The sequence below is a fragment of the Propithecus coquereli genome, unplaced genomic scaffold (assembly GCF_000956105.1).
Source record: "Propithecus coquereli isolate 6110/MARCELLA unplaced genomic scaffold, Pcoq_1.0 Scaffold1, whole genome shotgun sequence".
NCBI classification, from domain to species: domain Eukaryota; kingdom Metazoa; phylum Chordata; class Mammalia; order Primates; family Indriidae; genus Propithecus; species Propithecus coquereli.
In genome coordinates this window covers 19391434-19409588 of record NW_012133857.1, presented here as the reverse complement: position 1 = coordinate 19409588, position 18155 = coordinate 19391434, and the positions used below count along the sequence as shown (strand labels likewise).

At 39.1% G+C, this 18155-nt stretch overlaps 1 protein-coding gene across 1 annotated transcript; it reads left to right on the top strand.

Moving 5' to 3' along the window:
• Positions 1-1250: 1250 nt before the first annotated feature.
• On the top strand, positions 1251-17744 carry HESX1 (HESX homeobox 1). Its single transcript, XM_012650264.1, is given in 6 exon segments — positions 1251-1289; positions 15885-16153; positions 16680-16879; positions 17155-17256; positions 17353-17416; positions 17419-17744. Coding segments are annotated over 5 exon segments (555 nt in total). The 5' UTR covers positions 1251-1289; positions 15885-15996; the 3' UTR covers positions 17451-17744.
• Positions 17745-18155: the final 411 nt, after the last annotated feature.

The window sequence follows — 18155 nt, the reverse complement described above, 5'->3', positions numbered from 1 at the left end:
TGTAAGTCGTAGGGGACTGTTTCCTCCATGGCTTGCCGGTGCGGGCAACCAGAGCCTCCACCGAGGACCACACCGGGGAATTTGGGGAAGTTTTACTTCTCCCGTAACATATTTAATCGGAGACCCTGGGAAAGCCCTACTGCTGGCGCCTTTCTTTAGTTTCCTCAAATTATAACCTTCCTAACCCTGCCCGAAGCATCCAGTCTTAGTCCCCTCAAGCAAAATGGTGCTGGCTAACCACCATCTGGCTAACTCAGATGTCTAAGAGCCTAAGTTGTGTCATTAACAGGGCTTTCTGGAAAATTCGTGGACCATAGACTCGAAATTATTTTTTTGGGCACTTGGATATCAGTATATCCAGTTAAAAACACGTGACTTCGTTCACAATTCGTCAGTTCTTACCTGGCCTTTCAAGGTCAGTCCTTCAGTACTGACGCTGCAAATTCTGGCTTCCGTATTTCTTTTCAATCACAAAGGGAAACGTCTTTTCGAAATCAGGAAACACTGGTTAATTATGGTGGTAACTGATTAGCATTTCTGTTCCATCAGAAAGTTTTCGAAAAGGCTTTAAAAAGCTTCTTTAGCCCTTGATTTTATTAATACAATAAAGTGAAGCTCAAAGAAGTTGGGGAGTTTGACCGGATGTGGGTTAGAATCCAGTCTTTCCTCCTACCTCTTCATCCTTCTTTCCCAATCTCTCTCTGCTTCGTTTATGTCTCTGGAGAGTTATAACAGGCTTTTATCAGCGTACAAAGAAAATGGCAAAATAACTAAATAACAAAATAACTGTCTTCTGAAAATCTAGCTGTTAATCCCACTACTCCATTCTATTTTCATTCCAGAAATATGAGAGATGCTAAGTAAAGATTATTGGCTGCCTGGTTCCACAGATACACTGGAACAAATGCAGATATACAGTGGAACAAATCCAAATATAGTAACAGGAATGAAAGTTACATATTTTATACTATAATACTAGATTTTCTCATCTCTTAAAGGAAAGATAAAGTTATGTTTTAAAAGTTTGGTCAGGTGGACTTGCATTGTAGTTTTACAGAATTATCTTTAGTGTTATAATCTTTAAATAAAAGCTCTCCCTTAGATTGTTTATCAACCAGTCACTCTCTCGAGGAGTTCTTTAGTTTTTGAGAAAGTTGGTTTGGAGTCAGTCCTTATAATGTGTTAAGGGTTCCCAGTTGTGTTATGGGTCCTTTATCCTCGATATCTCTTTTCTACTCTGCCAGCACAAGCACCATGCAACCAGGCTGTAAAGAAGGAATACTTTCAAGGTAAGTGACCTTCTTGGTTGAACTGTGATTTAGATGTTAAGAACAGGAGAAGAAAGGTAGTGACAACTGATAAGAATCAGGAGTAAGTGAAAACAAAGTATAAGAAAGAAGAGTAATTATATGATGTAACTGAAGGGAGGAGTTACCCAATTAACTTGGCCAAACCAAATAATTCCAATGAAAAATTATATTAGGTATCTGAATTATCTGGGTGTGGTATTATCATCAAATTAAATGGTTTCCTTCTTTGTATATTATGTGCATCTAAACTGTTTCTGTAAAGGATTCTCAAGAGGCTATTACATTACCAGAGAGAGGCAAGGAATTCTTGCCAAGCTTAGCTGGTTAAAAACCAAACAAAAACGGGTTAATATTCAATGGAGGGGGGAGGTAAGTTTAATCAAATTATAAAACTAGAAGGAATCTAGTTCTAACCTTCTATTTCGATCCTACCTTTAGGCCACCACTGTATACCCTACTCATCCAAAAATAGCTATATTTCCTGTTTTAAAACATCTCCAAAGCTGCAGAATTCATAGTCCTCTTTGATAACCAGTTGAAGTTTAATCAGCCTAAGTTTTGTACAGTTGACCAAACTCGGTTCATTTTAAGCCAATTTCCTTTTATACAGGAAATGAGGCTTGTTCAGAGAATGCCTCAGGGGTTACTGGAGACTCGTGTGTGGGTAGCGTAGTAAAAACTTTGGGCAGCTGGTTAATTTTATGGAAGGAAAGTCAGGATTAAACTACATCCACCAAAGAATTCTTTGAGATGTTTCACACATATAATTCATTGGGACGTTTCACATATATAATTTACAACAAAAGGACATACAATCTTGTAAATAGATTTGTTAATTATTAGTCTCCTAAAATTATATTTGTTCTTCTTATAATTAGGTTTTTACATGATACTGCTTGAAGTCTGGTCTGTGGTCTGTAATAGGAAAGAATCCAACAACCCAAATGACGCTTGTGCTTTACTTTTAAAAATTATCCCTTTAGGTCAGTGGTTTCCAAACTTACGCACACATAAAAATCATCTGGGGATGTTGTTAGGATACAGATTCCCGATCCCTGCTGGAAGATTTTGATGGAGTATTTCAGAAGTGGGGCTGAGAATCTCTCTAGGTAAGTCTGAAGCAGGTAATCTCAAATCACATGTTGAAAAACTATCCAAGATAGAGAATGACCATGTCCCCTTCCCAAATAACCTTGTATTTTAGAAAATTTAAAGAATCAAACATTTAGAAAAAGAATCCTAGGTTCTAGATGAGAATGGTAAGAGGGACATCATTTCCAGGCAAGAAAGAGCCTGGAAACCACCTACTCACAAATATCTTCTGAAAGACTCCATCAATCTGAAATTCTGGGGAATTCATGCTCCTTTCAAGAATATAATGCACAATGCAAATAATTCTGGATGTTACCTAATAAATCACCCCTTAGTGGGACTAACTTTAACAGATAATTCAGTTATGTCTTTAACATCCAGCTGAGATAAAGCAAATTCAAGAGATAGGTATATTAATTTACAATTTGGAACTTGATTCATTTTATCTATTTTGAAACATTAGAACCAATAGTAGAGTAGGGGGAAGCTTTGGGCAATTGGAGAATAGAACAAAAAGTTCTGAGGAGTGGGTTACAAAAACAAGTAAAAGGGCAGAAAAGACCAACTGGTTCTTCACTGTGCCATTGCAAACCATGATCTCAGTGGTCATGGCTTTGATCTTAACATGCTTTTGCTCATTGCCACAGCAGCCTTAGAATACAGGGCAAATTCTGTAGCTTCTACTTCTTAATTGTAAAGAAAATAAAACCTTATTTCTAGGATAATTATATATGCTTTTGCTTCTTTTGTGGTTGCCCTCATTCTTTTTTAGAAGACGAGGACATTAATAAATTAACTTCTTTGATCAGGCCAAGAACTTTGACACAAAGCAGCATCATTTCCACTTCTGTGGGGAGGTATTATAGATGGGAGCATGGATGTAAGCTCTTGGGGATGGGCTGTGGAGCCAGCCCACTTGGCTTTGTTTGAGTCCTGGCTCCACTGTTTACTAGCTCTGTGACTTTAGTCAAGTTTCTTAACCTCTCTGTGTCTCCACTCCATCATCTGAAAAATGAGGCTTAATGTAGAAAACCTACATATGGGGTTGTTAATATGATTAATGAGCTTTCAGAGTAGTGCCTAGCACAATAAGCATTCAGTAAAAATTAGCTAATTATCCTTTTCATTATCTACGTTTAAGGCAGCTTTCATTTTCTGCATTTTTTCCTCTTTATCATATCTAAAGAAGCAAGTATTTTCTAAATCAGAAAATTGTGTTTATTATCTTAGAGATTCCTGATGCTATTTTAAACAAAATTACTGTTGCCCTTGCTGATGTTTTATCACTTTGATTTAGGGGCTTTTGAGGCCAAAACCAAAACTTAAAAATCAATAAATATGTATTTTGGTATTCTGGAGAAAAGGTGTACCAAAACAGCAAGCACTATTACCATATTGAGTTTTTTTTGTTTGTTTTTTGGTGGGGACTGGAGGTAGGGAGGTGGAGGTGCCCCAAGTTTAAAAGGTAGAAGACCTTCATCACACTCCTACCACTATAGGAATTCTGGAAGGAACAGGCAAGTCAGTGGAGAAGAAATTGCTCTTAGAGAAGTCATTATATCCCATGACTGTTTAATCATTGAAAACATTTTAATTTTTGCAGAACCACAGAGGGCAGTAAAAAACAGTAACTGAGAATTGATTAAATCAGTACTATTAATATTTATCCAATGGCTAATGCAAATAAGACTCTCAGGGTTAACCAGCACATCCTTCCATGAACGCTAGATGGCGCCACCAATTTAGTTTTGGGATTCAAACTACCTCAGGGAATGGCTGTCTCCATTCCACAAATATTTATTAAATAATGAACAAAACATTAAAAATCTCTGCCCTTGTGGAGCTAGAGTTTAGTAGGTGTGGTGAGGAGAACGCCAGACAATAAAATATAAACATAGTAAGTAGTATTAGAAGTACAGCATATTAGAAGGTGGTAAATGCTATGGAAAATGAAGCAGGGAAAACAGAGTGGGGGGCAGTTGCAATTTTAAATAGGCTTTTCAGGGTGGACTTCATTGAAAACAAAAACTTAAAGGAGTCTCAGGAGTGAGCCATGGGGACCTCTGAGGGGAGAGCATTCCAGGAAGAGGGACCACCAGGGCAGAGGCCTAAGCTCTAAGACAGGAGTGGCAGGAGAAGAGGGAGCCAGGAGAGAGCCTGAGCAGGCGGGGAGAGGAGGCCAGATCATGCAAAGTCTGGCAGCCTACTGCGAGTACTTTGGCTTTTACCTTGATTTTGGACAATAACACCTTTAATAGAAGTTGTGATTTGAAAGAATGTTGGGGAATCTGAATGAATTAGTGATCTAAGGTATCATAAATTATGGGCAAATTAACATTGCCTTGAGTAAACTCAGGAATTTATGAGATACTTTGATTCAAAGGAAAAAATTCCATCAATGATTTGGCTAAATCACAGTGACTATACAGGACAAAAAGCAATGTCTTATTAACAGAAGACAATGTTTTAATCTAAAAACGGGTATATAGCTTTTCCTCTTCCTTTTCTGAATACTAATTTATCCTAAAGCCATTAGGTGGAGCCAGGTGAACTGGCCAGGGCACAGGCCAGCCTGTGCAGGATGGGGAAGCCATTAGGGCCCACAACAGGGTGTTGAGTCCAACCTGGGTAAGGAGGACATCCTCACAGAGGGGATGCCTGGTGTGGGGAGTCAAAGCTTGTGCAAGGTAAAGAAGGCATCTGCATGGGGAGTGTCAGCACAAGAAGGGTAAAGAGGGCATCTTGGCGGGCAGGGGCAGGAGATTGGGACAAAAGTAGGGTGAGGAGAGCATTTGCATGAGACGGCAGTTGGAGCCCAAGCCTGAGGACCTTTTGTAAGGCAGGGGTCAGGGGGAAACCGGGTGCAGGATTTCAGAACCCAAGGGGTCAGGAAAGTGTCTGCAAAGGAGGGCAGCCTGGTGCAGGGTCTCAGAGCCTGCATCTAAGAGCGAGGATGTAGAGAGTATCCACATGGAGAGGGGCTGGGGCTGGAGTGTCAGCCCAAGCAGGGAGAGAGGGGCTTTTGCCCATGGGGAGCACCCAGCACTAGCACAGGGTACTGGTGGGGCAAAGAAGGCTTCTGTACAGCCCAGACGAGGTGTCAGAGCTCAAGTGAGGAACGAAGGCATCTCTGCAGGTAGGGGATGTTGACAGTGGAAGTTTGGTTTCATACATGGATAGATCAAATAAGTATATTGAAGATAATGAAAGCCAGGTTTCTCACTGTCAAAGGGAATTGCAAATATGGAAAGGAAGAAAGTTAAAATGAACCCTGTGTTGCTGGGTTTGGAATTAGAGGTATCCATGTGAGCTCATAGATTTCAATAAATATATAGGAATAAATATAGTTGTAAATGTGTGTATGTATCACATACATATATTTCTTAGTTCTTTCATTGAGAGAGCCTGGGGGCAGAGATACTGCAATAACAGTGAACACACATAAAGCCCAGATCTTGGCTTCCAAACACAATTCTCCATTAAAAAGAACCAGAGCTTCTTGGAGAAATGGCTGACCCTAGCGCTTATAGCATGAAAAGAACAAGGTATGGCTAGAACATCTTGTTGTGCCAGAAAGTAGAAAATGCTCAAAAATTATGTGTCAAAGGACATAGAAGTCAGCTTGAAGGGGGCTCCAACTGGCATCTGAGCATCACAATAAATAATGAGATTATAACCCATTAAATAAAACAGTAAACAGTGACTCCATACTGATATAAATAAATGAATAAAAAGAAAATTTGATGAGAAACAGAATATTTATATAATATTTATGGTACCTCTTCCACAAAATACTATATTATGAAGAGGAAAAGAGTAAATACATGGAGAAGCCTGGCAGACACCATCTAAATCAAATGCTTAAAGTTAAATATTATTAGCAATGAGACAAATCAAAAACATGTGCTGCCTGGTCAGAAATAATGAGAAGAACACAGTATCACTTCTGTGACATTCCTGCCAAAGATATTCAACCTAAACCTAATCATGAGGAAACATCAGATGACTTTATATGAAGGACATTCTACATTCTACAAAGTAACTGACTGTAATTTTCAAAAAATGTCAAGGTCATGAAGGTAAAGGAAATAGTGAGGACCTGTTGCTGATCAAATGAGACTTAAGAGACTCGACTGAAGGCAATATGTGATTCCGAACTGGACTCTTTTGCTATAAAGGACATTATTTGGGACAATTGGTGAAACTTGAATGGGGTCCGATGATTGAATTGTAGTAATGTAATCAGTGTTAATTTTCTGGCTTTGATGGTTTTATTGTGATTGTGTAGAAGGAAGTCCTTGTTTTCAGGAAAAACACACTAAAGTATTCAGGGCAATGGAGCCTCATGTCAACAGCTACTCTCAAATAGTTGGAGAAAGGAAAGTTTTTTGTACTAGCAACTTTTTTGTAAGTTTGAGATTGTTTCAAAATTAAATAGAAAACATTAAAAATCAAAACGAAAACTGATACATTGTCATAACCATGAGTAGAACAGTTAACATGATATATTGCTAAATTGTTTATTATTTCCCTTAAAATTTTTCTGTTTTTAAAGAGAGATTATTAAATAACTAGGTGTCCTGGCTATAGGAAAGAAAAGGTTGTGGGTCCTGGAAAGGGATGAGACCTCTGCACACTCAAAATAAAATATTCCAAAAATCATTTCTGCTCTTCTCTGCCTCCTCCGTGCAAACAGTATCCGCTTTTGTGAGGACCTAGACACCACTAAGAAGTGTCAGTTAGTACCTCCATAGGAGAATCCAGTGTAACCATGACAGCTGCCTTACTTGATTATAACCTTTTAGAAATATATATTTATTTTAAAATAATTCTATTGATATCTGAATTGCTGGATTTCTGAAGTGTTTTCTGCAGTGTCTTCCAGTACTAAAATGAACTTGTTTAGATTATACGTGTGAGTTGTATGACAATAATATTTACTCTTCTAGACAAAGTTGTTCCCTAAAGTACTTTGGAATCTTTGCGTTCTGCCAATTTTCACTAAAATTTTACCATCTCATTCTGGAAACTTTATTTTAATTTTGAAGTAATTCAATTTGCCAAATACTTGTTCATTTGTTTATGTAATTAGAAACATAATTTGCATAGTATTTTGATTGATAAAGCTTCTCCTCTGTATTCCCTTCTTAGGTAATGATACAATCATTCACCTGGTCATCTAAGCTAGAAATAAGGGAATCCAGTTAACTTCCTTCCTCTCCCTCCCCTCAACAGACATATAAGTGCATACACATCCCTACCCCTGATTGGCCTTAAGTTATGTTACTTTTCTCTGACCTTTTCTTGAAACATCCCTGCCTCAAGACATCTCTGAAAAAGCCTTCATGATGTTGATAAAGGTAATAAATTATAGTAAACGGTTTATATAATGTCTGTTACATGTCAGGCACCATTCCAAGGGCTTTACAGATATTATCCCATTTGATCCTCAATTAGGTGCTGTAATTATCCCATTTTATTGCAGAAGAAACAGGCTCAGAGAGGCTAAGTATATGCCCAAAATCACATAGCTAAGAAGAGATGGAGCTGGAATTTGGACCCAGATAATCTGACATCAGAATTGGGCTCTTAACCACTCTTCAGTTCTACTCAATCTCACCCAAGCAGATTTGGGCCATTTTCTGTTTAGCCTCTTGTGCCCATGTCTTCATTTTCTTATATTGTAATTGTGTATGTAGTTGGTGTTCCTAGAAGATTAAGACAACTTTATTGTTTGCATTTACAAACATAGAATAATGAATCCATATACACTCATCTCTCTAATTCAACATTTATCAAAATTTTGCAATCCTTGCTTCAATTATCTCTTTCTTGGTCTTCTTTCTGTTTTCCTGAAGTATTTTAAAGCACAACCCAGACATTATGAAATTTCACCTGTAAATGCTTAAGTAGAACATCTTTTAAAAGGGCATTTTTCTACTTAACCATAATCACATTATCATACCTAATAAAATTAACATTCATTACTATTCTCCTGATCATGAGTTTCTTGAGGGCAGAATGATTTCAACCCTATATTCTGAGTACCTAGTGCACTCCCTGGTATATGCTGGGGTTTAATAAATGTTTGTTATGATTCAAACGTTTTTAAGTTGTTTAAAACCATAAGATTTATCCCCCAGAAACAATGTTATAAATAACTATCAGCTTCTTGGGTTAACTAATAACTCCTATTTAATCTACAGTGATTAGATTAAATGGCACTAAAGTCGAGGCCTGAGCCCTTTGGAGCCCTACATCCTAAACTATTTTATCTTTGAATATGGAGTCTGGGGAAAACCTGAGTCTAATTTAGCTCAGCCCTGGGTTTTCTTGTTCCCACTGTCCACCTGGGAAGGACATAAGAACAAGGGCTATACTGGGTGGGAGTGTTAATTGGTAAAAATTACCTAGAAGGAAATATGGCAGCATCCACCAAAAAATAATATACTCTTCAAAGAAATCTTTCCATGGAAATATGACTGCATGTGTACTAACATGTACGTAGAAAGTGTTCATTGCCATGTTTGTTATAATAAAAATTGGAGACAACCTGTGTGCTCATGATCAGGGGTATAGTTCAGTAAATTATGATTTATCCACTAGATGTAGTGCCAAGCAGCTGTTGAAGAAAGGCAGAGCTATACATGCTGACACAGCATGTGTGTGTGTATCACACTGTGGAGGACGGGACCACATTACAGACCACACGTCTGATTCCATGTGGATAAAAATATGTATGTGTGCATCCTCCTATTTATGTCAAGGTATTTTAAAAAGACAGGCAGGAGAAGCACTAAATTGTTAGTAGTGGTAGCTAGTAAGTTGGGGAGGTGAAATGAGATAGACACGAAGGAAACTGTCGTATTTTACTCTATGTACCGTGGTACAAAATGAATCTTTTAAAAATGAAAATACATTTATGTCTTGGATGATTTTATATCAAATTTTTAAATGGAGACCTATACGTACACAAGACAAAATACTGTATATAATTTTTTTTTTTTTTTTGAGACAGAGTCTCACTCTGTCACCCAGGCTAGAGTGCAGTGGGGTCAGGCTAGCTCACAGCAACCTCAAACTCCTGGGCTCAAGTGATCCTCCTGCCTCAGCCTCCCAAGTAGCTGGGACTACAGGCATGTGCCACCATGCCCGGCTAATCTTTTCTATATATATTTAGTTGTCCAGCTAATTTCTTTCTATTTTTAGTAGAGACAGGGTCTCACTCTTGCTCGGGCTGTTCTCAGACTCCTGAGCTCAAGCAGTCCACTCGCCTCGGCCTCCCAGAGTGCTAGGATTATAGGCATGAGCCACCTCACCCAGCCACAATACTGTATACAATTTTAACTGGTTTGAAAATGAAAAATATGAAACTGCTCTTTTGAGATTTGAGAATAATAAAGGCTGAAATGTTTTTTAAATTTTAAAAATAAAATGAACTTATTCAACAAACCTTTATTTGACATTTCCTGTGTGACAGGCACTGTGCTGGGTGCAGAGAGAGATAGACGCGTGTATGAAACAGTCCCTACTCTCCTGAACCTCGGAACCACTGGGAAAGATACTGTCTCTAGGAACAACAATGGCAGATGAGGGCCATAGGAACTACAGCAGATACGAATTGTTCAACATGACTCTTGTTAAATTTTAGTTACAGAATGTCATAATGTCTTCTAATTTGTGGATTGCCCTGGAGTAGTATATACATAGTTCACAGAAAACTGGGATTATCTTACACATTAAAAGCAATGGCAACAATAGTAAACCCTGTTTAAGGAAACTTAAATAGTAAACAATTATTAATCGTTACACAGTAGTGTAATAATTAAATTGCATGTCAGGTTTCAAATGTCACCTATTGCTAGTTCCATCCATTCATTTATTCACTTACTCAACAAATATTTATTGAATGTCTGTCTTGGCATTGTGCTAGGAAACACTGAAGATATTGCAGTAAAAAATAAACTTTTATTTTAGAAAACATTTTAACATTTAAAAATACTGGGCCCTGGCTGGGCGTGGTAGCTCATGCCTGTAATCCTAGCACTCTGGGAGGCCTAGGCGGGCTGATCGTTTGAGCGCAGGAGTTCGAGACCAGCCTGAGCAAGAGTGAGACACCATCTCTACTAAAAATAGAAAGAAATTGGCTGGACATCTAAAAATATGTAGAAAAAATTAGCCAGGCATGGTGGCGCATGCCTGTAGTCCCAGCTACTCGGGAGGCTGAGGCAATAGGATCGCTTGAGCCCAGGAGTTTGAGGTTGCTGTGAACTAGGCTGATGCCACGGCACTCTAGCCCAGGCAACAGAGTGACACTCTGTCTCAAAAAAAAAAAATACTGGGCTCTGGTGCGGTAGCCCATGCCTGTAATCCTAACACTCGGGGAGGCTGAGGTGGGAGGATTGCTTGAGGTCAGGAGTTCAGGACCAGCCTGAGCAAGAGCAAGACTCCCTCTCTACTAAAAATAGAAAAAAATTAGCTGGGTGCGGTGGTGCACTCCTGTAGTCGCAGCTACTCAGGAGGCTGAGGCAGGAGGATCCCTCAAGCCCAGGAGTTTGAGGTTGCAGTGAGCTGTGATGACACTGCAAAATACGGAAAGTCTCAAATTGGTGTGATTCCTCTGCAGAGTTTAAGAGGCATGTGTCAGTAAAGCTTTGCTTATTGCATTTCTTTCTTAGTATGCTCACAGCATAATAATTGTATAACTGGTTTACAGAAATCTCCACCAAAACACCTAAGACTTTGGACATTTTTCCCGATGTTAATTATTTGAGTCTTAATCCCAATATACAATTTAAAAATAAATTGTTACCAAAACCTGGGTGGATTTCCAAGTTAATGAAACAAAACGTAAACCTCACAGTTTTTACTTTATGTTGTACCTATAGATGTTTAAAATACGGACTTTCAACTTTATCATTACTAAAATCTCTTCAATGTCCATATATCAGTCTTTTATTTCTCATTTCAAAATAAGTGTTGAAAGATACTGACCTTATATCATATGCAAGGTTTTCACTTATTTTTCTTAACTGATCAGTACACTTTGATATTTATACTGTGAGATCTTTAGTGAAGATGCCCCAGTGACCATTAATTGGTAAAGTCAATAGAACGGGGGATTTGGAGACAAAATGTAAGTCAAGGCTCAGCTGCTTGCTAGTTAGTGACTTCTGCATATTACAACTGTACTCAGTTTCTGTTTTCTCAGCTACAAAATAATGGAAGATTTGTGAGAAGATTAAATATGCCAAAATGCTCTAGAAGCTATAAAGCGCTATGGATATTTTATGTTTGTGTTATTATAACATTGTGGCAGATAGGTAGCATTTATTTAATATTAGAAACCAACAGTAGACATTTTATTAACAGTGAAACACTATTCTCATGTCAGAAACAAAACAAGGATGTATTGACTTTTACTGAAATCAGGAAGCTTTTTTTTTTTTTTTTTTTTTTTTTTTGAGACAGAGTCTCACTTGTGTTGCCCAGGCTAGAGTGCCGTGGCATCATCCTAGCTCACAGCAACCTCAAACTCCTGGGCTCAAGCGATCCTTCTGCCTCAGCCTCCCGAGTAGCTGGGACTACAGGCATGCGCCACCATGCCCGGCTAATTTTTTCTATATATTTTTAGTTGTCCAATTAACTTCTTTCTATTTTTAGTAGAGACGGGGTCTGGCTCTTGCTCAGGCTGGTTTCGAACTCCTGACCTCAAACAATCCTCCCGCCTCAGCCTCCCAGAGTGCTAGGATTATAGGCGTGAGCCACCACGCCCGGCCGTAATCAGGAAGCATTTTTTGAGCAGAATCGTGACATAACAGACTTATGGTTTTAAATGATCCTCTGGCTGCTGTGTTGATAGAAAACCACAGGGGCTCATGGTTGGAAGCAGAGACCACTAGAGATGCTGCTGCAGCCATCCTTCTCCTTGACCCTTTTCCCTCTCTTGGCTCTGCTACTGCGTCTCTAGATTTTTCTCCTGCCTTACCAGGTGCTCCTTTCCCAGCACCACTTCTGCCCCAACCTCCGAACGTTGGAGCACCCTAGACGTGGTCCTGAGATCTTTCTTGTACCTACCACCATTCATTGAGTGATCTTGTACAAACCTATGGCTTTTAAGACCATCTCTTTGCTGGTTGTGCACAAGCGTAGAGCTTCATCACTGAGCTCATACTCATATATCCAATAGCGCGTTGCTATCCACGCTAGAGCTCTTCATTTTTCCCCAAACCTTTCCTCCCCTGGCCCAGGCTTCCACACCCCACTAAATGGCACATTTGTTCAAGCCAAAAAACAGTCATTGTTAATGCCTCCTTTTCCCTCACCTCCATATCTAATCCATCAGCAAGACATGTTCTTCTACCCCTGAATCAAAGAGCAGTTTCTTCCAGAATGCTGTGAATTAACCTCAAAACCGTCAGTGGCTTAAACAGTGCATGTTTTTCTCACTCACAAAACTGTAGGTCAGTGGGTATTTGGCTGAGTTTAGCTGGGCTCAGCTGACTTGGTTGGCTACAGGCTGCAGGGTGGAGTGGGGTCTGATGCAATCCATGTGTGTCCATCTGGGGCTCAGTCTGAAGGACAGCAGCTATCCCAGGGATGATCTCATGGTGATGGTAGAAGCCCAATAAGGCAGACCAATCATGCCGGCATGTTCTGCTCACATAACTTTCCATTGGCTAAAGCCAGTCACACCGACAAGCCCAAAGTCAAGAGGTAGGAAGTACACTATGTCTGCCATGAAGACACAGCAAAGGGATAGGGATTGAAGAATTGGGACCAAGTGTTCAATTATTCAATCTCCCACAAACTCTTGATGAATTGCACCTCTCTCCAAACTCACTGTTACCCTTTTGTGCAAGGACCATCATCTCTTGCCCCTGAAGGATTGTCTGTGCCGTCACTACCATATCCCTCACACCTAGAACAATGCCTAGCACATAGTGTATGCTCAGTAAACATGTGTTCAATAAATAACTCCCAACTTATCTCCCTGGTTACCCTCGTTCCCCTCTAATCCTTTCCACAGAGCAGCCCGAGTAAGGTTTTAAAAACATGAATGCTGTCATGTCAGTCCCAGCTTAAAACCCTACCCTGGCTTCTCTTTGCAGTGGAACTCCTTCTGGTGGCCTTTACGCAGTCCATCCAGTGTCCAGCCTGGCCTGGCTCCCCAAGTGCATCTGGGATCCAGGCTGACTCCACTCCAGCAACTTCCTTCTTCAACTCAGATATTGCATGTGCTTTTCAGCTGCAAGAACTTTGTATTTGCTCTTCCCTCTGACTGCAGTGCTTTTTCCTCAGGCTCTTGGCAGGCTGGCTCGCTCGTTCTCAGCTTCAGCTAAAGTGTCACCTCCTTAGGCAGGCCTTCCTCCGCCATCAACCACTGTACTCAGTCACCCTTCCGCATCCCTGGCACCTTGTTTACTCCTTCCAATGTATTTATCACTCTCTGAAATTACCATGTTTTGTTCATCACTGATCTCTAGCACCTCTAGATAGTGTCTGGCACATATTAAGTGCCCTAAAAATATCTGTTGAATGAATATGAGAAAATGTTTTGCACACATTTTTAGAAAATTTTTTTCCTGCCTTTTATTTTCATCTACTCATCCGTATTTAAATAGGGTTCTGTAAATCCAAATAAAATCAAATCAAGCTGAATAAAAATATTGGAATGTACTTGTTAATATAGAAGAAATTGGGAACTGGAGTTGCTTCAGCATGTGCTGTGGCATCCTTGCGCCACGAGCCTTTGAGGCACCGATCTGGCAGTGAGGGTCTCAGTGAGGCCTGCCCTGACATCTCCCGCCCGCCAGCTGCTGCACTGATGATCTATCTTACCTGGCTCATCTCGTTCCTTTTCCCATTCTTTTCCCTGACAGACTAGATAATTTACTTATAATTACTGTTTGTTCCCTGCCTTCCTCCCCTGACCCACCCACCGTCACCCCCCACCCCCGACCCCGCACCACTGTGAACTTCGTGAAGGCAAAGATTCTATTCTGTTTTTTCTGGTCCTGGGTCGGTGCTCAACCAATTGTGGAAGGAAGGAAGGAATGTCTGAAGGAGGGAAAGAAATCTGGGAAGGTCCTGAGTTCTTGCTCTGCCTCCTAGTCTTACCAGATTAAGGTCACCTCTCAACACTGTATACAAAATCTCCATGAAGGATAAATGCTCACAGGTTTATTCATCCTCAAAATGGTTTTGCATGTATATTTATAAACCTATTCTTCTGTGTGCCTGTTGGTGTTTTGTGTGTGAGATCCTTTGTTCAGCTGAGAGCTCACATAAGGAGGGATTTAGCTTAACATTTGTGAGATCATGATAGGATAAAATCTGATGAAGTTGAGCTCCATCCTGTAGAAGCTATTTCCTCTGTGAGTGGCGACTACTTTTCCTCTTCCCTGAAGAAAAGTCTGGCAGTTGTTTAAAGCTGAGCCCTTAAATTTATCTTCAAAACGGTACTAGTAGAAGAGGAGGAGCAGAGTACAAGAACTACAAGTATTATACCTTTTGTGGCAGTGGAGGTGGGGTAGCCACTTCAAAATCCTCCCAATTAGCAGTTCTACTTTATTTTTAATTTCAAGTTTTTTTAAGGATTACGAAATTAAAATATTTTGTTCTTGGTTATTTTTCACAAGCTTTATCATCTTCTTAAACCCCCTCTTCCCTGCCCCATCCCTCAAAAGATCAACAGGGGGAAATTTTTCTTTGCAAAATAAGCTATGTTCTTTTTGAAACGACTGTGGTAGGGAGAGAAATTACTCTCTTTAAATAGCCCTGCTTTTAATTTGCTTGGAGGTGCTTACCTATGAATCTTCACCTAAACTTGCGTCTCTCTCATTTAAAAGCAAAGATGAAGGAGGAATTAGCCCATTAATTATTTAAAATTCTTGGTGCAACTGTTCCTATGTATTAATCCGGGCACTTGGAAGACAATGACACTCAGTGTTAATAACGTTGCCAACCTTTTCCAGTATGCTGCACTCCAAATACCATTGTGTTTTCATTGACAACATTCACCGTTACATATGCATGTGAAAAACAGGCATTTTCATCAGAATTACAGTAATAGCATTAAGAGATTATTATTTTTTCCAATTTCCTTGGACAAAAATTCACTTAAATTAAATTATTTATTACTTTTTTGCTCTCCTGTCTTGCCTGTATGTTTAGGTAACTGGAGTCCGTGAAAGTATAAACTTCAGAATAAAAAGCATGATTTTATACATTAATGATTTCAAATAAAAGAGGAGTGCTATGTTCGTGCATCACTTCTTTCGAGAAAGTTAAGTCTGTGTTCTGTTTAGGAGAGATAACACTTTTTGTCCCTGTAGGTGGCCCCCCTGGTGTAGCCATTAGTTGCTAATTACTTTCAAACAAATAAACAATTAACTCCTTAAGCTGCTGGCTGGGCAAGTGTTCATTGACATGCTAAAACTTTCTAAGACAGGATTTTAATTAGTGACGTTCTAAATCCAGCCCCCTTGTCAGCGGAGCTATAAGGTGAACTGCAGGAAGAACTCAGCCCTGTACACGTGGGGCAGAGCCAGCAGAGAGGCCAGCGTTGTGGCTCTGTGCAGCCCACAAGAGGATGTCTCCCAGCCTTCAGGAAGGTGCTCGACTTGGGGAAAGCAAACCCTCACCCTGCTCCTTTTCAATTGAGAGCATCTTAGGACTGGACCAGAAGAAAGACTGTGTTCCATCAGTGAAACCCCACAGGCCCTGGGCAGACACCTGCAGCCCCTCAGGTATGCCACAACTTAATTTTTTAAACTCCTTGTTATTTCATTGCAGTGTTTAATTTGGCCTTTATTTCATACTACATAGAAACTGCAGTTTCATTCAATTACATAAGTGAAGCATGTAGGACTTTTAATACCTCCAGCTGAGTCCTATGGAAAGTAAAAAAAGTATCAGCCTAAGATCCAAGTGGATGTAAAGTTCACGCACAGGAAATGCCAACAACCTGCCATTACTTCAGAAGATTGTGTGTGTGTGTGAGTGTGTGTAGTGTGTGTTTGTCACACCAGATATTTGAAATCTGTTTTCAATGAAAAATAAATGACATTCAGAGACCAAAAGGCAGGATTACCAAGGCAGGATATTCATTTTTGTATGGTTTTGGGTTTTTGGTTGATGAAGGGGCAGTTCTCTTGTGAAACCCAGAAGAATTCCACTAGGAAGTTAAAGACAAGTTCCAGAGATTACTTGTTATGGAACTTTGTGGAACATAGAATTGGCCTTCTAAGATAGGGTTTACTTTTCTGTTTTCAGGGAAAGATGGTAATCTGTGTTTACATGTCCCGAGTCTTCCCAATGGGATTGCATTCCCTTGTATTGTGGACCACCCAATGCCAGAAGAAAGAGCTTTGAAATATGAAAATTACTTTTCAGCCTCGGAAAGACTGTCTTTGAAAAGAGAGTTGAGTTGGTATAGAGGCCGAAGACCCAGAACTGCTTTTACTCAAAACCAGGTGGGAAGTTTTTCCATCCAATAATGATAATACAAAGGCTTTAACTGACACCCTGTTGAGCAAAAGCCCATTCGTTTTGGGATCTCGGTTTAGAAGCCTTATTAATGAAACAATAGACTATCATATTTTAACAATTTGTAGATAATCATTGTTAAAAAGGCATTCAGATTAATTGCCAAAGATTTAAATGCAGTTATTTTGCTATGGAAATTAAAGCCCGTTTTCAGTGACATACTGAAGATCAACATTTTAAAGTATTGTTTCCTTTTTCTTAGATTGAAGTGTTGGAAAATGTCTTTAGAGTAAACTGCTATCCTGGCATTGATATCAGAGAAGACTTAGCCCGAAAATTGAATCTAGAGGAAGATAGAATCCAGGTAATTTTCAAATTTAGTTGTTACTCATGCTGATTGAAATATTAAGAACAATAAAATAATGTTTCTGAGACCTATTTTATTTTTCCTTAATTTTAGATTTGGTTCCAAAATCGGCGTGCAAAGCTGAAAAGGTCCCATAGAGAATCACAGTTTATAATGGCGAAAAAAATTTCAACACAAACTTCCTGGAATAGATAGAAAACTAAACATGTGAAATTATCTTCTAATTGCAGAGCATGACAAATCAATGGAAGGAAATATCAAGTGTTGAAAATGTGATTTTTTTTTTCTTTCCTGCATTTAATCTGAATATTATCATTTTTTTCTTAAAATACATTGTAAATACTATTATAGCATGACACATATTCTATTTGGGCACTTTTAGTTACAGTAAAGACTTTTCCTATATATTTTAATAAACATTTTCAGAAAAGATGCCTATTTTTTAAGTGAGCAGTTAATCTAATAAATTAGTTTGCTAAAATCAATAAACTCCTGACTAAGTGATTCTACAAGATTCTATCTACAAAGTATTTGAAGTAAAATAATCTGAAGAACAAAGATGTAATATGTTTCAATTAAGTTCAACCACGTTTTGAAGCATGATTATGCTTAACTATATTGTACAATATGATTTATTTTGGGATCTTCAGTTTCTCTTGATTTATGGCATAAAGCAGTGAGAAATTTCTCACCATATATCAAAACAAATCCCTATAGTATGCTAGTTTCAGGTTTTTTAAAAGCAAATTCATTACACAAGTGCAAATATAAAAGCATCAGCACTCATACCGTTGGTATTGCATTGTACGAAAGAATTAAGCTGCAAATAAATGCAAATTTTAAAATAGTTTTCTGGTTTATTTAATACTGTGCTTTCATTCACTAAAGGGATAATG